The 24,392-nt window shown below is 41.9% G+C and overlaps 1 protein-coding gene across 1 annotated transcript in view; it reads right to left on the reverse strand.

Moving 5' to 3' along the window:
* The window catches only part of GABRR3 (gamma-aminobutyric acid type A receptor subunit rho3), a 32,252-nt gene extending 24,863 nt beyond the window's left edge, over positions 1 to 7,389 (reverse strand). Inside the window, exon 1 of the mRNA XM_074860880.1 lies at positions 6,992 to 7,389. Within this exon, the coding sequence (XP_074716981.1) occupies positions 6,992 to 7,119 (128 nt within the window). The 5' untranslated portion in view covers positions 7,120 to 7,389. The remainder of the gene's footprint in view (positions 1 to 6,991) is intronic.
* Between the last annotated feature and the right edge of the window lie 17,003 nt (positions 7,390 to 24,392).

Genomic DNA, 24,392 nt, shown 5'->3' on the forward strand with positions numbered 1-24,392 from the left:
TTTGGCCAAGTTACTTGTTAGCTCATCCCCTTATCTACTGCTCAGACATGCAGCATTTCTTTGCATCAAGAGTCCTGTCTCTGCATTTTTCCCCATGCTGCACATAACTGAGCCTCTGCGTAGCATCAAGGCAACACACATGAACCTGTGCTCTAAGTAGGATGAATTCTGTACTTCTTTCTGGTGACTGTTGCTAATTTTCTTCCCTTCACAGAACATAGTGCACAACATCCCAAACTCCCCTGGGAAATTCACATGCCTAAGAAGGGACTCAAGCTCTCCAGACAATGGCAGCCCATTCCAACGCCTAACAACCTGTTCTGTAAAGAAATGCTTCCTAACATCTAGTCTAAACCTTCCCTGGCACAACTTGAGGCCATTCCCTCTTGTCCTATTGCTTGTTACTTGGTTAAAGAGACTCATCCCCAGCTCTCTGCAACCTCCTTTCAGGGAGCTGTAGAGGGTGATGAGGTCTCCCCTCAGCCTCCTCTTCTCCAGACTAAACACCCCCAGTTCCCTCAGCCGCTCCTCGTACGACATGTGCTCCAGACTCTTCACCAGCTTCGTTGCCCATGATGTCTCCTCAGCTTTCCACTCCTTGTTGCATATCCTGCTTTAGTTATAACAGAACTAGCCATACCTTACCTGCAGAATTATGCCTAGCTCTGGGGCCCCGTTTCAGGAAAGGTATGGGAAGATTGTAAGAACCTGTGTAGTTTATTTTAGAGGAAGAAGACTGACGGGACACATCACAGTCTTCAGAACACATGATGAGCTTTTACAGGACCCTTTGCTCCATGCCCACTCCCCAGTAGCATAAGCAGTGGCAGCAAGGGAGATCTGTGGTGCACATTAGGAACACCTTTCTGATGGTGAGAATAGTGAAACATGGGAACATATTGCTTGGGCAGGTTTTGAGACAGACTCCTTTCACTCGGGCTATTTAAGAACAGGTTAGACATATATCTGTAAGAATGACTTAAATACAGCTGCTTTGCCACAGGCAACGGACTCTCCCTAGACATAATGTCTTTCGTGCCTTCTGTGATTCTCTGGGACTTTGCTGCCAGCAACTCGAATTATTACTTTAGACTGAATGATAGAAATCTGTTCTGAAGATTTGCCCTGTAGTCAAACACTGCTTAAGATGAGGTATGAAATACCTTAGGATGAGGTATGAGCCTGTATTTGCTTCTTTTTTCCCTTCTCCCCCCCCTCCCCTTTTTCTTAATAATAAAGCCCAAGAAATTACTTTTAAAAATGCTATGTTACAGAAATGCTGAGGTGGCTGCTGGGCTATTCAGAACCGCTGGGTTTGAACAAATTAATTTACCTTAGCATTCTTGAACGCCTCTGGCAGTGTTGTCTGAACCAAATTATCAGGGCAGTCAGAACACCCATCAGGCATTTCAAATACCGACTTTAGTTTTCTAAGTATGAAAATTATGTGCATGCTAAAATGAAACCCTATGCTTCAGAGAACTAAAATCACCTCACAGCAAGCCTGTGTCAGAGCAGAATGGGCAGTAGAACTGAACGCCTGCAATGCTCTGCTACAGGTATACGAGGAAATCCTGCTGTTTGGAACCAGTGTAAGAGAAAATGATGAATTATGTTCAGAATGCCATGGAACAGCTAATGCAGTTTGGAAGCATGAGGTTATTTGTCATTGGATGTGCCAAAGAAAATACCTGTTTGATGCTCCGATGATTTCACTGGAAGAAGCAGGCTAAAACTATGATACATCTAATACAGCTTCTTACTAGAAGCAAGTTTGTGACTGAGGAAGACTTTCCCTAGTCACAAGAGGCAAAACATAAGCTACCAGGGCAGGACTTTTTTTAATGAGCCACTCAGAAGAGATGTTATGGGATTTTGATACTACTTCTGTTTTTCTGGATGAGGACAAAATAAACAGAAATGCTGCCTATATGAAAAGTATCTTTTGTGCCCACTTACTTAACAGCCTCTTCAAGCTGATGTTTTATATACAAATGGTGGAGTATCTATAATTATTTCTAGCTGCTATCAAAAGTGGTTGTTCAAGCTAGGCAAGACCTTGCAGGGCTCAGAATAGCACTTTCATTACAAACATGCTACATCTTCAATACCTTCCTTTGGCAGAGCATATTTTTTTATTGTAAGGAAAACAGGCTTACATGCAGACATATGTGCTCATGGTACTTGGAATTAATTTCATAGACACTGAAGGCACTGCGTGTGTAAAGGTAACAAAACTTAGAAAAATTCCATTAAAATTTATAAAATAATTAAAAAATAATACACTTCTGCTTCACATTTTGTCTCCTTCTTGCCTGCTTTCCCCACCCAAGGCTAAGAAGTGTTCTCCAGCAGATATTCCTTTAACACAGCATCTGGATTCCAGATGTTGCTCCTTGGCTAAGAGTTACAGTACTAAATTGTCCTTACTGGAGATTTACAGTTATTTAACTGATGATTCAAAGGGAATCACATGTATGTATTTGTTTACTCCCAAGAAATCCTAGACCCGTATCTAACTATTGATCAGCAGTACAGAATTGTGAAATCATCAGCAGATGTTTTCTTGAGTGTTCCTTCCCATGGCACGAATTCCATTAAAAAGCAGAGGAGATAGAGCTAACTAGCCTAAGTCTCAGAAGAGCTTCCTGAGGTCAGTCAAGATACACTTTTCATTCTCACAGAAGCACAGTAAAGACACAGATTATATTTCGGTGGCCTGGCACCCTGGTCTCTTTATCACACAGCTTTGGCCAGCGCACCATAATCTAGGAGTCTATATGCAGCCATTGATTCTGCACATTCATTGTATGGCAGATGTCAGGCCTTGGTGTTTGAGAGGAGAAGCCTACATAGAATCACAGAATAATAGAATTGTTTAGGTTGGAAAAGACCTTTAAGATCATCGAGTCCAACCATTAGCCTATCACTGTCAAGTCCACTCCTAAACCATGTCCCTAAGCACCTCATCTACACGTCTTGTAAAGACCTCCACGGCTGGTGACTCAACCGCTTCCCTGGACAGCCTGTTCCAATGCTTGATAACCCTTTCAGTGAAGAAATTTTTGTGAAATCATCAGCAGATGCATGTATCAGCAGGTACATGCACCTAAGGAAAGGAAATCTCTCTTCACCTACCTGGGGCAGTAGTAATAAAGGGAACTCTAACAGATGGCTTGGTATTGGCATAGATCTGGGCAATGATAAATACGAGTTTGTTGGTCTCAGTGAGGCACATGCTCAAGAAACTACTGCTTCCAGTTGTAATAGCTCTGCTTTCCACAGCTGTATTCCAGGCAACATTTTACATTATGCAAATGAAATGGTAACCTATAATTAAATTCTAACAGAGGTCATAAAAAGCACTTGAAGTGTTTCAGATCACATAGGGAAGACACCCCTGCCGGTGCTTATATAGGAAGTTAATGGAAGCACTAGCTCTTTGAAGGAAAAACATGAGATATACTCTTTGGACACTTCACTACCCAATACTGTTATATGGACTCATGGCTCGATACTTTGGTATCTGACAGAGCTCTCAAAGAGCAGTTAGTCACTGCCTACAAAAGCAAAGCAACTAATTCAGAATTCTTTAGCAATGCACAAATATGTGGCAGGCTTTTAAAGACAAATTTAGCTGCTCCTACCTAACCTTGAATACCTAATAGCAAACGAAAGGTCAAAGGTCTGCTCAATGGCACTTGGATTGTTTTTTGTTAAAGCATTTAACCACATAATGCCATCAGTGTAGTTCCATAACTTCCCATTAATGGGATTGATGTGGTTAGTATCCCCTCTGGCTGTCTTTAACTTACCAGGTTATCAAAACTTTATGCTTGTTCAAGGAGAAATTGGACAAGTTCATGGAAAAGAAATCCACTGAAGGTCACTAAATCTGCAAAAATCACATCCAACACAGGAAGTCTCTAAGGGAAATCTGGTGACTGGATATGGGTGAGAGTATTAGGGGGAAATATCTTATTTGTTTGCCCTGTCCTCATTCTTCCAAACTTGTGCTTACAGCCTTTGTTGGAAACATATCACTATAGTATATGGACCTTTGGTAAGCTCCTGCATGGCTGTTCTTCTGTTTTAATGCCCTGCATAACTAATGGTATGGTAAAAGTTCTTGATAGGAGACTGGAGGAAGGCTGAAGCACCTCTGCGTATTCAGGAAGATATAAACACATTTCCAGCACTATCCTCATCACAACAAATTTTGAAAAATCTGAAACTCATGTGTTAGGAAGGATAGTTAGGAGAGGTTTTGGTTTCAGTTAAACTGTTTTGATATCCAAGGTACCACACTTCCTTTATTGCTACAGTATGGGGGTAATGGGGAAAAAAAATTCTCATCATATTCAGAATGAAACTAGGTAAGTTTATGAAAAGAATACTATGAAGGAAACTTTTATGAAAAGAATACCCTAGATTTAATGGCCATAAGCTTCTTTCCAGTGCTATGTCCGCAAGATCCTCTAGCTACTACCAAATCAAAGATATCCAAAAGGCATAAGTTACAAAAATCTTATTCCTGGGAGAATCTGTGGAATTATATAGCAGTGTGATCTCTTAAACATTTTAACACATTTATCAAATCTTGAAGCCCAAATAAATGTAATAATCAAAATTGTACAGTTCTCTCTCACATAAAAATGCATTTCTAAGTGTTCAGTAACATCAGCAACATGTACTGTCAAAAAGCCTAATATTTTGACAGTCAAATGTTTTGTTCTTTGCTGTAGGAAATGGACCATGAGAATAATCTCTTTCTCATGTACTTTTGGTTAATGCTTTAAAATCTTCTTTACAAGAGAATGCAAATAGCTTTGGAGGGAGAATTGGGTTACTCTATTAAAACAGTGGAACTTGTAGGTTAAGTAACATTTTCACATGGGATTCTTTTTAAAAGGCCACCCATTTAACCAAGGCCATCTGTCAGCTGTGTCCCTAATAACCCTAGTGCTGGCTGAAAGGTTTTTCCCCAGAAAGAAAAAGAGGCTGGTGGAAAGTCAGACCCTGTTGCAATGTACTGGAGGATAATTCTGCTTTTAGAACTAAACCAGAGAACCAAAGAGAAATTAAATATATTTGGATCCTTTCCACATAAAAGCTGTTTTGCAGCTGTTAAGCTTTGGGATCTTCTGTGGCTTCAATTCTGCAGTCTTCTTCCTAGTTCCAAATCACTAGGACCTAAGAAATGAAGACATGGAAGGCCAAAGCATTGCCTTGTATAAAGAAAACTGCTACACTGGTCGCCATCAGCTAAGAATGTAGTCCTGGCATTCCTCCTTGTTCCTATCCTTCCTTCCTGTTAACACACTTCTGCCTGTCTCACAGGATTGTTGTATGGATCCATTTGTATGTATTAGTAAAGATCTGTGAAGGTGGAGAGGACACTGTGCTAGTATTGTTACTGCTGTCATGTGACAGGAGGTCAGCAAAGGATGTCCAGCAGGATGCCACAAAATATGCTGTCTCCTACCACCAGTCTTCTCTCCTGCTTTGTGATTTTTTTTATGTCAGTGATGGAGCAACTCCTCTCAGCTACTGCAGAACAGGATAAATGCAAGCAACAGTAGCATATGCTTCCCTTTTACCACTGACAAAAGTGTATCAGCTGAGCTTACCACTACAACAATAAGAAGATATTTTATTCTGTTTCCATTTGATTCTTAACTGCTTCCTGAGACTAGCAAAGCACCAGATTAGACCTTATGTTGATATTAGGGCTAGTTCTGATATATTGTTTTGTTATTACAAATAATCATGCACCAGGACTCACTCCAAAACTGTCAGTGAGTTTGAAACAGTCTGCTGAATAGCCATTCTTTTCATGAGCTTTTGGCTTAGACCAAACTTGAACCTGTGACCTTGAACTGAAATTGAGAAGTACTGAGTGATATTCCATCTCCAAGCAGCTCCACTGTGTCACTGGGATATGTTGCCTTGCATTGCTTAAATGTGATTTTATCAAGACATGTAAGGATTCAGAGATATGTCACTGCTGGATTATCACATAAGAAGTGAAGGTAAACAGCTGTACACCTGTTACAAAGCATGTCACTTGAAAAAAGCAGCTTAAACACATCAGAGGAGTCCACTTATGTTACTCTTCCTCAATATGTGATATTGTATGAATAAACTATGAGCTCCCCTGCTCATTTAAATAGGAGGATCAAGCACACAGAAAAATGTAACAGTTGTATCCCTTCTCCTTCCTTAAATGGAGCTACTTATTACACTTTCTCCTGCCTCCCAACAGGTGTGGATTATCACTGACAGTCATTGGTCTGTTCACACACTGTTAGATTAATCTGGAAACATGTTCAAGGACCTCTCATGGCAGAAGTGAAGCTGCACTTGTGGGAAAAAGTACTAACACTTTGCACAGAAACTTACATGTAAAAATCTTTGTATCATTATTCACTTTAAACCAGCTACTTGATTGGAAAGTCTAAGAACAGAGACAATCTTCAATGTCTAAAAGAATAAGTATATTCCAGAAAGGGAACACACTGTGTCATCGCTACAAATAAGGTACAATTCACCTCAATTAGTGACATAAAATTGTCTTTTGTATATTGATAGTGTAGCTGCTCTGCTGTTTAGGTAAAGGAAGTCACTTTATAACATTGGCATAGAACTCTGGAAGGCATTTCTGCTTCTTGTAATGGGAGTGAGAGGGCAAGAATACTCGGTACATCACAATAGTTGTCTGGTATCACACAAGCTAAAAGAGCTGTGTGGGTGTGTGAGTGTGTACATACCTGCATATATATGAAACATTCATGAAATCACAATACGAAAAGTCTGGTTATGAAAAATTAATTCATAGTTCATCATTTTTCTTTTGGGAACACCCTATCAATACTATGCATAATATAAATCCAGAAACTGGCAGAACAGGACAGTGAACAAAAAGGGTGCATTGAAAGGTTGCTGATAGCATGAAGTTTATCAGATGAACATAGACAGAAAGAGTGCTTACCTGTTATGCTTTGTTAAGAATAAGAATTGTTGCTGATGATGAAGATGGTGATGCTGACTTTGAGAACTGTGTAGCACTGCTGTTGGCCACAGGCAGGTGAGGAACAGAAGTTTCATGACCAGGACCATCTCTTCCAAAAGAGAAATGCACCTGATCAGCCAATCCACCTTGCTGACCTCTTATTGTTAGTGTTTCTACTCTTTAGAAACAGCATAGCATACAAAGGATGCACGTGAAGCGAGGCATCACTGAAGACAGAAGACAGGGGCATCCCTGTTCTGATGTCCTCGCTGAGTTCCCCTCATATTTTGGCAAATCATAAAAATTCCCTCAGCTCTACATCCCTGCGGCATCTGCTGTCAAACCAGAAGCACCTTGCTTTTAGAAATGTAGTAGATACAGCAGTTTGTTTGGCCAGGCTGCAGTCTGATCCATTGCTTGCACTCTTTCAGCATAGGCGCATATTTGAATTCTCCACCACCCGCTCAGTAACCTCTTCAACATATTCTGTGCAGGCAAAGTGATGTCAAACATTTAATCTCCCTTAAATCCCACACAAAACCATACAAAAATCTGCTTTAATGACAAAGGTCTCTAAATTAATCTTGCTTTCTATATATGTGCATATCTGCTCAAAATAATTTTCTGTACAGATCAAGCTCTTTCATTAACTGGCTACATTGTATTGTCTTCCCAACCATTAACATCATTTCTGTTTCTGTGATCTGCAGTAGCAAGTATTTTGTCTGTAGATATAGAACTACTTTTGGACAGCACAGTATCATGGAACAAGTCCAAACTAAAAATTAAGTCTTGTTTCAATACTCCCTAATAACTTTTGGAAACACCAACAATCTTTTTTCTTTTCTTTTTTTCTTCTACTAAGCTCTACAGTTATCCATTTAATTTACCCTAAATTTACAAGGTATGTGCATGTCTAAGATCCAGCATCCTTTGACCACCCCTAATTTTATTGTTATTTCATTTAACCTGCCCTGCCTGTTCAATAGCAGATTGAATTGCAAAACATTTTATTAACAAAATGTTGCTTAAGCAATAACTTGAGCATGCCTGCTTCTCCTACGAAAGGTGATAAGATTTTTTGTGGGCCTAAAACTGGGCAATACTAGACACACCTCCTTAGCTGATGCAGTCAAATTCATCCTTTTCAAGCCATCAGCAAGTTCAGTAATTATCAAAATCAACAGCGTATGTTTATTTTTCTTGATCTAGAAAATCAGAGATATGAGACTGAAAGTTAGGGAAATGGAAATACCCAACTACTATCTAACAGATGTAGAAGAAATTCAGGTCTCCCAGCAGTAGACTTCTTCCTAAGTAAGACAAACAAACAGAGGAATGAAAACAAACCCAGCACTGTGTTTGCCGAGACTGTTAACACTCAAGCACATTGGGGTAATAATTCTGTGATGTGGGCATCTGCCTCCTCAGAAGTTCCCTGAGACTCCCAACTAACTTCAGTTGGGCTAAGAAATAATTCTCAGATAAAAATGATTTCCAGGAGGAGATTACCAAAGGACAGCTAATTCCCACTGTTGGAGTTGAACAGCTGTCTGCCTGTGACTTAAAAAAAAATAAATTAAAAAATCCCTTCCCAACCACGCATAAAACTTTAACAGTGTTAGACTGAATTTGGTGGACTAGATCAAAGGCTTTCAACCCTATTACCCATCTCATTCTATATTGTTCATAGTTTAATCCTTTCCTGTTCAGCAAACATGGAAGATCATTTGTAGCCTGACTCAGGGATAGTCAGATAGTGCTTCCAGCAGGTCTGGTGTATACCCAGGGTGGAGTTTCTGGAGAAGGTAAACACAAGCTGTAGTTAATAAGACCTTTAACAGGTTCCATTAATTTGCACTACCATTTGGGTGGAAAAGGGAAAATAAACAATAACTCTAATGAGAATTTATTCCAGGTAGAGATAATACTTGTTCCTCAGCCAGTCTGGTTGTCTAGTTTCATCCAGCCTACATATATCAAAGTATCAACACACCTAATTAAATTACATATAAGAAAAGATCCAAGAGCCTTTGGATCCTCCTCTTACCCCACCCAAGCACAGGGCCAACAGTAGCACCAACAGTAGCAAATCAGATAAGAAGCTAACTACACTGCAGGCAGCATGGTAAATGTGTTACCACGTTTCTGCATGTTCAGCTATCTGCACATTCAGCAGTGTTAACCCATTTTCAACCATTTTCCTCAACCACAGAGGAATAACAACATGCATGTACTGCCTTCTCTGCTAATAGTAATCATCCACATTGTTTCCAGAGACTTTTGGGAAAGCCATATTTTAGACATTAGCATCATCCTCAGCCGAAACTGCTAGCTGTTATCCTCACCAAGCAGGAGACGCAGAATGGGGAAGGAGAGGATGTTCCAGGTGCTGAGGTTATCCACCAAGAGGTCTGAAGGGGGCCTGAGGTTAGATCATGTCATGCTAATGCATAAATGCATTGACTTTGTGTGCTGACCTCAAGGAAGTCAAAGAGTCCATTAAAAATAAATAAGTAAAAATTGCTTTGTGTATTTGTTTCCCAGCTGGAAAAGGGAGTGCTTAGAAACCCTGCTCCAGGGATATGGCAAAGACAAACAAGTTGGCTTTGCAGAATGACTGCCTGGCCCAGCTGCCTATGGATGTCCCTCCCTCCAGAAGGCACATCAGCCAAGAGGGGAGTCTGTAACATAGAAAGAGGCAATTAGATGTTGTTTTCATTCAGCTATCAGCACCCCGCTGTTTTATTATTCCTGGCTGTAGCAAGAACTTTACCACTAAGCTGTGGTGCTGAAAAGACTGCTCCATGGAGGATTTCCAAAACATGCTCAGTGTTGCTTTGACTGCCCCTCACTAAAATCAGCTTTAGTCAAAAAAAAAAAAGGGCTGGATGCACTGACATATTTCACCACCTTTACGCCGTTGATGTCATAACATTAAATATCACCTTGAGGGGCCTTGCCTAAGCACACTGAAAATCTAAGCACTACCCCTCTGTCCTTGGCTGTGGCATATTTCCAGAAATTAATTGTCTAGCCCACACATGCAAAGTCGTCAGGAGGGACTCCTGCAGAGTGAAATGGTGAACACTTCCATTAATGACTGTGTAATATCAGTGAGGGCAACTAGATGTCACCCACAGCAATAAGGTTTCTTCATACTAGGATTGTTTTCATTTCCTCTGGGTAAGAGAGCATTACACAGAGCAGATTATAATATCATTATAAATTACCATTAAGAAAACAGGTTAATGTCCTATGCATTTGTCAGTAATAAATTCTAAAGAGATCCATCTTTGCAGAAGAATAAAGACAGTATAATTCACTTTGCTTGTAATGGGTGAGTCGATGATAGGTCCTTGTGTTTGAACACAGAATATTGTCTCTGCTATCATTAAAATATTTATTTAAAATTATCCCTTCTCTGTAGCCCATGAAAAGTTTGTAATGCTTATCTTTCAAGGACAAAACCCAGTGCATAGTAACACTGAGTAAGCTCAATGGAACAGTTTACAAACAACAAAGCAAACGAAAGAGCAAAGGTAAATACATCACTTAGTATCAAAAAACCGAGATGTCTTCTTTTAGTGAGCAAAATAAAACATAGTTTCAGGTAATTACAATCTGGAACTACAGACCCCTCTCCACCACAGATCAGAAAGCAAAGCAAATTGACAACAGCTATTACAAAAACACGAACAGAAAAATGCCAGGGATGAAGAGATGCTTCAGAGGTTGGAATTTTGCAGAAAATCTTAGTGCATCTAAAGGCCATTTTAAACACATGGAGCTGAAACACCATAGTACACTAGCACTTAACAACCTGTAAATTAGCCGCAGTGAGATGAGATGCAATGTGGAACGGGAGCGGGAGCGTAGGTTTACCTGGCATGTATTTTTTTATTCTTCTAATCAGAGAATGAAACACAAGGAAAAAAACATTCCTAAGAATCTCCTAAGAGGCACTAGTTTCTGGTAAACAACCAGGAAATCACAGAAAGCAGATTAACCAGAGCAGTGACTGTGAGAGTGTGAATGCAATACTGCAGCACAAGAATAGGCAGCATTTTGCTTTTCTATGGTAACAGACTCAGTGCATGGCACTTACCATTTATATCGTGGGGACTTGCAAAAATACTAGTCAGAATTAAGGTCACTTTGTCCTGCTTATATTAACACAAACGATGAACCAAGTTTCCAGAATAAGGTATCCGTTCACATTTCCTAACAAGATGAAGTGAGAGGAAAGCAGAGATTGAGCATTATGATTCCAGTTTGCAGGTCTCAGAACAGGTAAGTGCTTTACTTAACACTCGCAGTGGGACCCAGCTCTTACAGTCCTGCTCTTTATCACTGTCCCAAATAGTTTGGGGTAACAAACTGGGCACATAAGGACTGCAAAGTACTAAAAGAGAAAAGAATTCAAAAGCCAGCAAAAACCACAGCTCAGCTCAAAATCTGTGCAAGATTTTTGCATGGTGTTTACTGAGATGGACTCTCACCCTGGGGTTTTACAACCAGCTTAAAGAGAACTATCAGGCTACTGCTGAAACACTGTCCTCCCCTCCATCCCTGCAGTGCACTAGTACTGGCTACCCTTGCTTCGCCATCAGCAACTTGTTCAGCCAGTTGTTAAAGGAATGGGCAGCAGTGTGGGAGGGAAGACCTGCCCCCTCCCTGTGGTGGCACACGGCTAGACTGGCTTATGCCAACTTTGGAACTGTACCCTGAATTTCTGCTAGGCAATATGAAAAACTGGCAATAATATTGAAGTAAGCACATAGTATTTTCCAATGAGTGTTTACTACTTCTGTAAAAAGAAAATCCTGATTGTTTTCCTTTTCCCTTATATGGGATGTAAAATTTTTGCAGTCTGAGTACAAATTTCCTGTGAAATTATGGTTCTGCACTCATTGTTTCTTATATTTTCTTAACATCTCATTGTCTGTGGGATTCTCATATCATCAAAAGACACATTCCTGACACCAGACAAAGCCTACTGCGAAGGAAAACAAACATCTATAGATGCACAGTCACCAGCTACACTCTGCACATACATATCGCCTGGATCCAGGCTGAGCCCAGGAGCTTGGTCTTGGTTCTGATGCCCGGTGAAGTCTGGCTCACCTCACCTGTAGGTTTGCAGCTTTCAAGAGCAGCAGCGGGCAGCCTGGAGAGTTGGCACTAAAATGGCATAAGACTGGAGACTAAATTCCGCTCCTGAAGTTTGTCCAGTTTCTTATTGTCTTCATCCATTGCCTATTCATCCAAAGGAATATTTTAAAACTATAGTGAGGGATCCTGACAAGACCATAATCCACCTAAGGAAGGCGTATTTCCCCATATAAAACAGCCTCTGAATAACAGACTTGAACAGATGACCCTGTTTGGCACAGGGATCTTTTTTGCTTTTCCTCCAGTTTAAAAAACTCAGGCTTCTGTTTGCTCTAGAGCTGGGGTGGCTGCACACTTTTGTACAATCAGATATTTTGTTTGAAAAAGTGACACAAACAATAAAGAAAAAACACACACTTCCCTGATTCTTTGCATTCACTATTTCCAGAGCCCCTAAATCGGGGATTCTTTCCTTTTCATCTTTCTGCCCTGGACTGAACAATCACTGAATTAATTTCATCCCTAAATCCCTTTACTTAGCTTCTACACCAGCAATTCTGAAAGTAAAATAATCAGTTTTACTGCCTCTAGTTAAAGAACGATCTGCTTCTTGAGGGTGATCTCTGGAAAAACAAGCAGCCATATTCTTCCTAGATTTAGACTTCTCATAAAGTCAATGGCAGAAAATGGCCTTTCTGCCATCTCATGTTGATCACAGGCATGGGATACAGCTACCCTGCTCCTGCATTTATGTCCATCTCCTCCCAGAAGGAGTTTCTAGAATTTGCTTCTCTGTGTCTGCAGGATATATTTCTTTAAAAATCTTTTAGCGTCTTTCACAATCGAGGGAAGATCAAGGGGATGACCCATAAGCCTGAGCAATTCACAGAAAACTATCCTCAGAAGTAAGCTAGTTTGCCATATGTATGCCTGAACACTGGGCTTCAGTAGAAAAGCAATATACACTGCATCAGATTTTTTTTCCCTTTCTTCCTTGGCAGTGAGGCAAATACCACTGTCTCACAGCAGTGCTTACCAGTCAGATCCTAACTGCTATCTGAAGTTCTTTTGGCTTGTTTCCTTCCACAGACTGAAGCAAAACAATTCAGCAACTGTGTTTACTCTTTTCTTGCTGCCACACTGATGTTTATTAAACATTTTCTACAAAGGGGATATCAGAACATGCCCAGGAGTCAACAATATCTCCAATGGGAACTAATTTATGAAATGTATTGCATCTCTACAAAATTCCTCTTCTGTCACCAGTGAACATGAGGAGAAAAAAATTGTTGAATAGTGGAAAAAAATATGCCTTTCAGCTTTGGCACTGCAAACTTTTTTCATCTTACAGTCAAAACAGAGACAGATTTATTGATTAAAGTCTGATCTCTATTGGTCATAAAACAGCTTCAGAAGCCATCAGGCACAATTCAGTGTGGCTGTTTTTCAGGATTTTCTTTCCCGTTGATAACTTCAGAGAAACATATGTTAACATCACAAAGCAGGTTCTCATTTCAAACTGGGAAGCCAATTTTAACTACCTGAACTGTACTCTTAAGTAAATATATATTTAAGTCTTATATACAAAAGACCTAGTAGGGGGTACCCATATTTGGGTCTTCTAAGATTTTACAACCTCTGTTTTCCTAGTGGCTGCCAGAAGAATGTATTTCTAAATCAATAAACATTTGAACAATTCACATTTCCTGTCAATGAATGAGAAAATGGTATTTTTTTCTATGTATTTGGATACCTTGCGAGGTAGAAAGGGCAAAGGACTGAGACAGACACATAAAGAAACAGAGGGAATAAGCAACATTTGAAGTGAAGCAACTGTCAAAAATAAATAAATTCATGTTGATGTGTTGCAGAAACAAGTTCCAAGGGGAAGCATCTAAGTGTACAACAAGAATATTTCCCTGGAGAATTTACAGGTAATGCTACTGTTGAGTTTCTTCCATTTCTCTTCACACACTCTTTTGACACTTGGGTATTAACAAAATCTTGAAGGAGAGAAAAGCTAAGTGATGGACAGCAGCAGCGAAGGTTGGTTTGAAATTTGCTCGATGTGTGAAAATGTTCCCAGTAGGAACTGTTCCCTCCCATAATTTCAACAAAAATTCCTTGAATCAAGGCAGACATAACCAGGGTGGAAGTGGGAAGAGAAAAAGGCTTTTTCCGTCTGCTGAAAACCTCCATGTGCTGGCAAGTCACTCCCCCAGCCACCAGAGCCTCAAGCGAGGCTGTCCCACAAGATGACAAATACGGTGATACTGCTGATCCCACTCTTCATGGGTAGAGTCCACCCTGCCTGGCCAAGTGTCTCACGGTGTCTATTGAAAGATACGGTGATGCAGGCATTCAGCAGGTCTGTTACCTTTCTGTGACTGACAGGTGAGGCCAACAGCAGTGCACATTAAATCAAATCCGTTTTCTGTGATGTTGCCCAAGCTCTAGCTTTCCTGTTCATTATTTCCCTGTTAACATGATGCCATACAAATGTTTGGGCTGTGAGCTACAATACAGGTATCCTGGCTATGCCATGTCCCATTTGTAAAAGTTACGTAAAGTACAGCTGAGATCACAAACAAAATGGAGCACCTTCACTGCAAGAGCACCCCTGCTGTGATGCCTTCAACGCAGAAATGTTCATCTGGTAATTGCCTTTAAGTGCAGAAGAAGCTATGGTGAATACCAGAATGTGTGTACATGGTTTCCCTGTGAGCATCGAGTGTCTGCCTTGTCACAAAAGGAGAGACAGACCACGGAAAGAACGGGGCATCAGCTTTTCAAAGCCACGACAGACACAAAGGTGTATCTCTTCAGAGCTGTATAAGGATGTCCCAAGATCGGTGGAAGTTTCTACAGGCTGTCAGTGCACGGATGATTATTTACATGTAACATTATGACAGATACACACAAGGATGGACATCAGGATAAGCAGTACAGTCACTCACAAACACGTACCTATAAAATGCGGAAAAGGTATCAGCACAGGCACAGAGACAGAGGCAATGACAGAGGCAGACACAAAAGCATGCAGAGAAATCTGCAGCGACAGGTAGCTCCCTCTTCCAGCTCTGCCTCCTCGCCACTGGATGCTGATGTGGGACCCCAGATAGATGAACTCTCCCTTTCTCCCCCTTTTATTTCTGAGAAGGGAAAACCTGGGTTGGTCACTATTTTGCAAATACTTTCCTCATTCTGGAAACATCTTGGCAAAACCCCGAGTATCTTCCACCCCCCCCACCCCACCCCGAAGTGTCCTCAGGCAGCGCTTTCTCTTTCGAGGCCACAAGGTAACGGGTCGCAGAACACCGCATCCCGCCGCGGCCGTGCCACGAGAGGCGCACGGTGCCCGCCAGAAGCGGGGCGGGTGTAAGGCCGGCACACAGCCGACGGTTGGGAAGTCACGGTCGCTCCCGGCGAACGGCCGCAAGATGGCAGCGCCAGCCGCGCCCGCCGCGCCCGCTCCTCCTCCTCCGCGCCCAGCGACCGCCGCGGGCCCGCCCCGCCACAGGTGCGGGACCCCGGCGCCCCGGGAGGTCCCGACCCCAAGGGCAACGGCTGCGGGCGGCTCCGGGGCTCCGCTGGGGAAAGTTGTGGGGGGCGAGAAGGGCTGGGGAGGGGGGAAGGAGAGAAAATGGCCTCCGCTGGTGTCAGGCGGAGCAGAGGGGGAGCCTGCGGGCGGGGGAGGAGGCTCGTCAGCAAGCCCGAGGGAGAGGGTCCTCAGCCGTGTGAACGCCTTTCAGAAAGTGTAAACTGATGAGAAGGGAACAGCAGCAGGGGAAGAAGAAAAGTGATTGTGAGGCTCGTCAGCTGTCCTAGTTTGGCCAAGAGGAGCCCAGTTTACCAGTCCCTGTTCAGCAGTCTGGTTTTCTTAAGCAGGCTTTTGCTGCAGGTTGTCCAGAGCAACTTCCCTGACAATCCTTACAGAGACTGATTTCTGACTACTGAGCACAAGAATAAAATAGGCTCTGGTGACTATAATCTTAATTCCTTCACGGAATCACAGAATCATCGAGGTTGGAAAAGACCTTGAAGATCATCCAGTGCAACCATTAACCTAACACTGACAGTTCCCAACTGCACCAGATCCCTCAGCGCCATGTCGACCCGACTCTTAAACACCTACAGGGATGGGGACTCCACCACCTCCCTGGGCAGCCCATTCCAATGCCTGACTGCCTGTTCTGTAAAGGAATGCTTCCTAATATCCAGTCTAAACCCTCCCTGGCGCAACTTGAGGCCATTCCCTCTTGTCCTATCGCTTATTACTTGGTTAAAGAGACTCATCCCCAGCTCTCTGCAACCTCCTTTCAGGTAGTTGTAGAGGGTGATGAGGTCTCCCCTCAGCCTCCTCTTCTCCAGACTAAACCCCCCCAGTTCCCTCAGCGAGGGACATGTGCTCCAGACCCTGCACCAGCTTCGTTGCCCTTCTTTGGACACGCTCGAGTAATTCAGTAGTCATTGGTATATTATAAGGTACAAGAGACCATTAGAAATCATTTAAAGTTGAAATAAAGGTAGCAGCTTCATAAAGTATGAGAAAAAGCTGTAGGTGGACAGATAGGCTTTAGCCAGACTGATCAGAAATAAGAACACTAGAAAAGGTGAAGACATTCATTAGTAAGAAATGAGCACACCTCTCCACAAACAATTTAGTATTGGTAATAACCTAATCACGCTATGCAGATTAAGAATATTTTAGTTAGTGATACTACACATGAGGAGTCTGCTCAGAAATGGTGTTCCTGTCTACAGACACCCAGTCGAAAGCATCCGCATCCCTAACAGCCTGCAGCAGGGAGCTTCACAGCCTCATTACCCAGCCCAGGGCTAAATACCTCCTTGTACTTGTCTTGAACGTGCAACGGCCACCACCTTTTACTGTCATTCTTTATAAATTGTTTTGTTCTTTATTTACTTGTGATTACTTGGAGATCTTAAGTAAAACATTTTAATCTATTTACCGCAAGAGGTCCCAATTTCTCTGAATCCTTGTAATTCACGTTGCGTGTAGGGGCACACAGGCCCTAGCCCAGATGCTAGTTTGTGCCATCAGACTCAAACACATCCTCTGTTGTATAACCTGACCCAGATGGAGTGTCCTCCTATCATATGGACCCTGCCAGATTACTTAAGGTGACGCACCATCTGCACTGACATCTGTGACCTGATGCAGGTGGCATCACTCTAGCACATGTTAAGAAGGAAAGAGGCTACTTACAGCCCACATCCTTTTTTCACTTTTAATCTCATCACCCTAGCACAAGGTGTTCCTAGAGCCTCAGCAATGGTCTTCATCTGTCACCAATATTAGCAGGAGTGTCAATATATATATGGTGGAAACGAACACCACAGATTGGCTGATGTGGAAATAATCTGGGGGCCAATGTAGTAGGCATTTTGCCACCAAACTTCAAAAGTTGTCGAGTGCAAAAATTCAGGATGGCTTGAAGACTTGAAGATAAATTATTTTAAATAGCAGATATGAGATGTTTTGCTTGCCTTCTACTTTGTTAGTCTTGAGTGGTCACATTTAAAAGCTTTTCCAATAACAAGAGTAAACAAAGTTTTGTTTTACAGGGAGTGTGGGTCTGCCAAGTATTACATTACAGCCTGTTCTAGATCCACAGTGTTCAGGAAAATGCCATAGAAAGGAAGGTGATAAACTTGCTAGGTACAGCTGTGGGGTCAGTCCATAGCATGTGGACTTGGAGAATATGAAGAGGAAGAAAAAAATTTTGTGCTTGGGAAATGCAGAGATACTCCAGCACCCTGAGATGGCAGGAATATGATTAATACTGTGTGGATGGGGAAATGTACGTGCAAACTCTGACCGAGACGTTTCCAGAAGTATGAGCTAACCGAGACTTGACCTTGACTCCTAGTCAAAAATTAGTTTAATTTTTAAGAGCACTAGATTTATGCTTCTTTCAGAATAAACACTGAGTTGATTAAAACCTGTAGCAAAGCGTTGGGTTTCACAGGCTCAGGGACTTGACACCTAAGACTCGCTACAGAATCCTCTCCAATATTTCTGAAGTGGATTTTCTTTCTGTAACAAAGGAGCTTCACTCAGCACATGGAGGGCAACGTGCAGCTGTTATCAATGCACACCATTGTGTAACTCACTTGGGTTTGGTCACTCCCAATAAGTGTGACCCTCCTGCAGCAGCACGTATCACTCAGTCCCAGTGCAGGCAGACTCTCGAACACGCCCATGTTTCCAGAGTTACAATCGGCAGCCTCAACCAACACCCCACAGCTCCCAGCCCCATCAGCTTCTCACAAACTCACCACATCTATGTGCACTGATGGATTATTGGGTATGTGGGTGCCTCCTGCCAATGGCAGTAGTGAGGGATTTTATTCATAACTGTTTTTTAAAAATCACACTGAAAATACATGTGATAGCATCCCTATTTGCATCATGTGAGTCTCATCCCACTGCATCATGTGAGAACTGGGCTCTAAAATCACAATTTGTGAAATGTCAGGGAAAAATAAACTGATTCTGATTGTTTCACTGAAAAACTATTTCTCTCTTTTCTGCTTTTCACAAGGCTTCTTTTACCTCTTCACTTTTCAGGCTGCAGAACAAAGTGTTCAATAATAGGGAAAAGGATGGTGTAAAGGATACAGAGTCCAGCATATCAGGATTCAATGCAACACAGAGACAGGGTCAATTATTAAACCATCTGCTTTCTGCAGCCTGCAGGGCTTTCAGCATTTTGTAAGGAAAGCTGTTTTGAAAAGCTACTTTCCGTCCTGCAGCATTAAATGAACATACCTACTTTTGGGTTTTTTTTCATATTTGTAGTTAAAAGCATTGGATAAACATCCACTGCTTGGTGTCTGTAGAGTCTCTTCCCCTTCTGTGTCAGTTCTCTTATCCTGCAGGATCTTAATTTCAACCTATATAAAACTGGTGCAAAAATATGTATTAATACAAGTATTACTACTACAGCAAGAAGTAGGAAGCTATATCAGTGCTGCTAAATATTGTTCCTTATTAAACACTAGATCAGCAATGCTCTGATATCTACAAGAGGAAAATGTGGCTTTTGAAAGATTGTACCTAGTCACCTGGAGTCAGCCCAGCTATGCAAGTTGGAGTGAAAAGTACTCATGAAACTTAACATGCAATGGCAATGGTTCACATTTTTGTTTACACTTTGAAAATCCTCTTTGCCTTAAATTTTGTCTTGGGGACGTGTGTTTCCATGTGTTTTTACAAGACAATTTCTCACTTTCATCTTCTCATGCCCAGTCAAGTAAAGGCTGTAACTCTCAGCAAATCCTCCCAAGTATCTAAAAGGATTAGGTAAGGGTGTTATTGTTGGCTTTGTCATCACTGAAAATAATGCATTTTCATTACACTGGAATATCCTTCTTTTTCTAAGATCTTCCACAAGACAAAGGGATGATTTCTACCATGATGCAGCTAGGAGAGTTCAAATTCAAATACAAAGTATAGGTCAGGATGCAACAATAGTCACACTGAAGTAAAAGCGCATGAATCATCTCCAGCATGGCTTAGTGTCAAAACATCTTTTATTTTTTTTAATGTGAAGACAGAGTCGTTATTCATGTAAAAATTCCTGAGAAAAACGGGGGATTGTCAAAAATCCATTTTACCCTTTCTGGTGGTGGGGGAGACTTTAAAACACTCCAGTGTTTTGGCCACTGACTTTCATTTCACAACACATGTAAGATTCCGCTTTCTCCATTTTACATAACCCTATGGATTGATTAGCAGACAGTAAGAAGAAAGAGAACAAACGCAAACACACCTCATCTAAATAGCTACATGCATATGCCCAGTACAATCAAATATGACAGGCCCAACCCAATTCCCGTTTCTTTTCTTTAGTAGTGAATTTTAGAGATAAAACACAATGGCTCCTGACACTTATTGGATTAGAAGGTGGCAAGTGATTTTCTTTAGGTCCTTAAAGCTTCTTGAACATTAAAAAAAAAACCCAACTCAATAAAAATTAGTATTTTTAATCTAGAAAAGTTTCTAAAGACTTCAGTCAAGGAGCAGCAGCAGATCAAAATCCTAAGGATGGATATAAAAAAATTACAATCTCTGTTCCGAAAAATCATGTAGTATAAGGCAGAGTCTTTAAATGATAGCAGAGCCTTTCACCATCATTTGCAGCCACAGGAAATTAAAGAGCTAAAATTGAAGCTGACAGGCAGAGCTAAGCGTCGTGTTGCCTGCAGCATGTTGTTTCTTCAGTGTCATTGCCTACAGACCCGTGAAGCCTGCAGTCCATTCATCTATAGATCTGTTGCTGCCTTACAGACTGACAACTTGAAACTACTTTGATACTGCAGATCCCAAAACGCAGAGGTTCACGAGAAGACTGTCACCGAGGCTGGTTACCAGGAGCAGCCTGGCAGCTATAGAGCAGTGGAAATCAGCTGCCATCAAGCTCCTTGCTGCTGCAGCTGGGCTGTCACTGCGTCCTGCCTGCTGCGGCTTCTGGGCCAGCTTTAGTGTCTCACGGCAGTGAGACCATGCAGAAATTGTTGGCCATTCCTTAGAATAATCTGAAAAGGAGAAACTGATTTCCCCCTTCCTGCGACATCCCCTCTCTGTCATTGTCAAAGAAAATACTTTGCCAGAGCCTGACTCACACAGCTGCTTCCTAACCCATGTCCAGGAGCAGCCTGGCTGCAGGGAGGGCATTATGGCTGCCTTGCCTTAACTCCCTGCGTGGAGGTGAGCCACGCTGCTGTCACTGCCAGCAGGGCTTACGTGCATCTCTCCAGCACAGCCAGTGGTGAACCCAACGACAGCGAGGGGAAGGGAAAAAACGCCATCATCAAATGGATACGCTTCATGTGTTAAACTTAGCTCATAGCTGAAGTCAACACACTCAAAACATGGCTGCCTAAATCTAGCACCTAGAGTAAAATTAATTACATTTCTGCTTATATCTCATTTTATACCTCCAGCAAGATTTAAAAGAGTTACAGAAAGGCATTTTTACATTTATTCAAACACAGAAAATACAATTTTCATCAAAAAGGAGAAGCCTTTTCTGGAGACTGAACTGGGCTGACAGAAGAGACTGTTCTTAGAAGTATCCAATATGAAGGGGTTTCCACCATGAAATGAGTTGTTAAATAAATACCCATCAAAATAACAACAGTTTTTATTAAGTTACTTAGCTCTAGGGTTAAAAAAAAAAAAAAAAAGATAAAGTGGTGGTGTTCTACCAAGGATATCTGTTCAGCTGTGAAGGATGATCAGGAACAATGTTTCCCAAAAGCTAAACTTCTCCTGATGGTTATCCTGAAAAATGGAGGAGTCTGTTTCATTCAGAATTTTTCCTAAATTTTGTCTGGCCTGAAACCAAGACACAATTTCTCCACCGATTCCATGAGATTTCCTGCCAGCTAATAGCACAGCAACATCTAATAGGCATTGAGAAGTCTGGGACACAGTTCCCTGGAATCCTTCAGACCCTAGGGTCATGCAGATACCCCAAAACAGCCCTTAAAGTCCCACTGCAAGTCCTCGGGTCCGGTGGATTTTAAGCAGATGGGAGTATGGGTGAAAACTTAGGGATATTTATACCTGATCTGTGGGAATCACACTGATTACAAGTTAATTAAAAGACCCAGTCTATTTTTGAACTTGATGCCATAATTATTTAAGTTTGGTTAAATGGAAACTTTGTATTATTGTAGCTTTTAATTAGTCACACAGATGCATGTTACATTTCTTTGTAAGCCTAGACCATCTCACCTGATCTTGCAGGTATGAGTCCCTCTTCTTTTGTCAGCGTTGAAACTCATTTCTTCGCATACTATTTGGAGCTAAGAAAGTACAGTTTTTCTGCATTTCCAGGGAGGACCACTGCATAGCACAGGAGCTCCACCCTTCTGTGCTCACTTTCCAGAGGTCAAAATGAAGCAGTTGCATTATGCAACTGTTGTGAAATGAGAAAGGCATCAAAAACCTATATTTGGGAGGGAGAATTTTTGCCATCTCAGCAGATTAAAGGTAAAGAGAGTGTGGTCTTGGCTTCTACTGGGGAACCACAAAGAAATTTGTCATCCCAAGGTTGAAAACATGATATGCAATTGGCAGGCAGGTATCTTCTTTATGAAGAGTCAATACAGACCATACACCCAGAACCGGCTATAGAAAACATATACAGAACATTGACCTGGAGTTTGAAATCTTAAGTAAGTGCACCCAGGAATTCAGGAAGATTAAATAAAACAGCCTAAAAAGCTAGACTGTGCTCTTGCCTTATTTTTGACTGCATTATTGTTTATTTGTTGTTTTCTTTCTCTTTGTTGACATGGTGGCTCGGACCTGGTATGCACAGTGCTGGAGAATCGGCATCCTCAACTGCTCAGGGAAAGAGTCTTCTGAAGGCAATCGCTTCAGGCATGGCTGACTCGGGATTTGAGGTTGTGCAAAACCCCTGAAATACTGGATTATTTTAAAACCAACAACCTTTGAGTAACTCTCTGATCAACATCACTCACAGCAGGAGGGAGAAGATGCTGCATCCTGAATAACCAGTTGTAAAGGGGTTATGTGATTCTCCCCGATACCCTCACATTTTACATGACTGTAGCGTCAGATCTTAATTTACCATCAACACTGTGCAGACAGAGCATTGGCAGAGAGGTACTACTCTGGAGAACAGATTGGAGCACCTAGTTTCAGAGCCTCCCCCTCTCCACCAGTTTATAAATAGAGATTTTAAAAGGCAATGATGTAAACAAGCATTCCCTCCACTGCTCCAGTGGACTACTTAGAGTCACTGCCACAAATGATGCTCCTTCTAGTCTCCAGCTCCAGGACTTTTCCCATGAATCCCAGCTGACATTTTCTCCTTGTCCTGTAGATCTCAGTTTAGATGGCCCTGAACATTTTCTGCATTTTCAGGAAAAATAGCCTAAAAATAAACTAGCCTGTTAGCACCTGAGACAAAACAGTGAGAAAGGGAGGAGCCACATGGAGTGGAATTTTGGTGCTCAATATTGTCTAGATCCTTATGTCTTTCCCTGTGAGCTGGGGCTGCCCAAGGCCACTTGTTCCAGTGGCATCTTCTCCTCCTCAGAACCTTGGAGGAGTCTCTGGGACAATCCTGTGATAAGACTTGCTGAGATAAAGATGCCATTCACCTCTTGCTTGAATCTCAGCAGTTCTCTCTCCTAGTCCCACTGAAGACTATTACTATTTATCAAAAAAAAAAAAAAAAAATCCAAACCATAATTGACCCAGCAATTCTCAGAAAATTATGGATGTTTGCAGGGGGAGGATGACAGGCATACACTGCATCTGGACAACAGGCAGTCAGAAGTGATGAGCCAACACAACAGAATGGTGGGACAAGCATCACCAGCTCAAATGCAAGGTAGAAGAACACAATGGAGAAATTGAGTACATGACTGCTTGGTTCCTGCACTAGTTAGACTGTGGGGGGCTAGGAGAGACAGAATTTGAGAGAGAGAGAAACACTGCATGCAAACAGTTGGAACTGACAGCTATTTTGTACCAATCACTTTTGAGAACATTTTAATTCCCTAGTTTTAAAGAAATGTATTTCCCCTTCTTCTTTCTTCTGTACATTACATCAAGCAGCCCTGCCAGCTTGCCAGCTCCCATGTGAGCGAGCGTAGGGGGCTATTGCTCATTCCTAGCCATATGTTTCTGTCAGATGTTTATTTGCACGAGTGACAAATCGTTCTGAGCTTTTGAAAAGCTACAGGAGGCATCGCCGTTCTCCACTCCTACCTCATTTCTGCAGTCACAGCCTGTGCTGCCGTCAAGGAGCAGGCAGCTCCCAGGCAAGCAGAGAGAAGGAACAAGACCCATGGGTCAGGCAGATGTGGGCTGTGGAGCAGACCCTTAAACTGTGAAGGAAAATGCTCTGGAAGCCAAGTGACCCCTCAGTAGTTACAGAAGCACCGGTCACACTAGAGAGGAAGATGTTCCTTTCTGAGAAGGAAAAGCTAGTGAGGGAAAGGAGAATGGTGAAACTGAAAGTCTGGCATCTCTGCTACTGCCCCTCTCTGTTGGACTATCAAAGGATTTTTAAACCTCTGCAATTAAGACCTTGTATCCTCTTAGTACCATTATCCTTAGCCACAGTGAGGCAAATGAAGCTTAAAGATAATGCTTCAGTTTTCTCTGTGTCTTTCTTTTTTTAAAGAGTAAAGGCCCTATATAAATGTACTTTTAATGTCCATGTTACTTACTGGTGAGTTTGGATGCCCACAA

Source organism: Strix uralensis, chromosome 2 (assembly GCF_047716275.1).
Source record: "Strix uralensis isolate ZFMK-TIS-50842 chromosome 2, bStrUra1, whole genome shotgun sequence".
Taxonomy (NCBI): Eukaryota; Metazoa; Chordata; class Aves; order Strigiformes; family Strigidae; genus Strix; species Strix uralensis.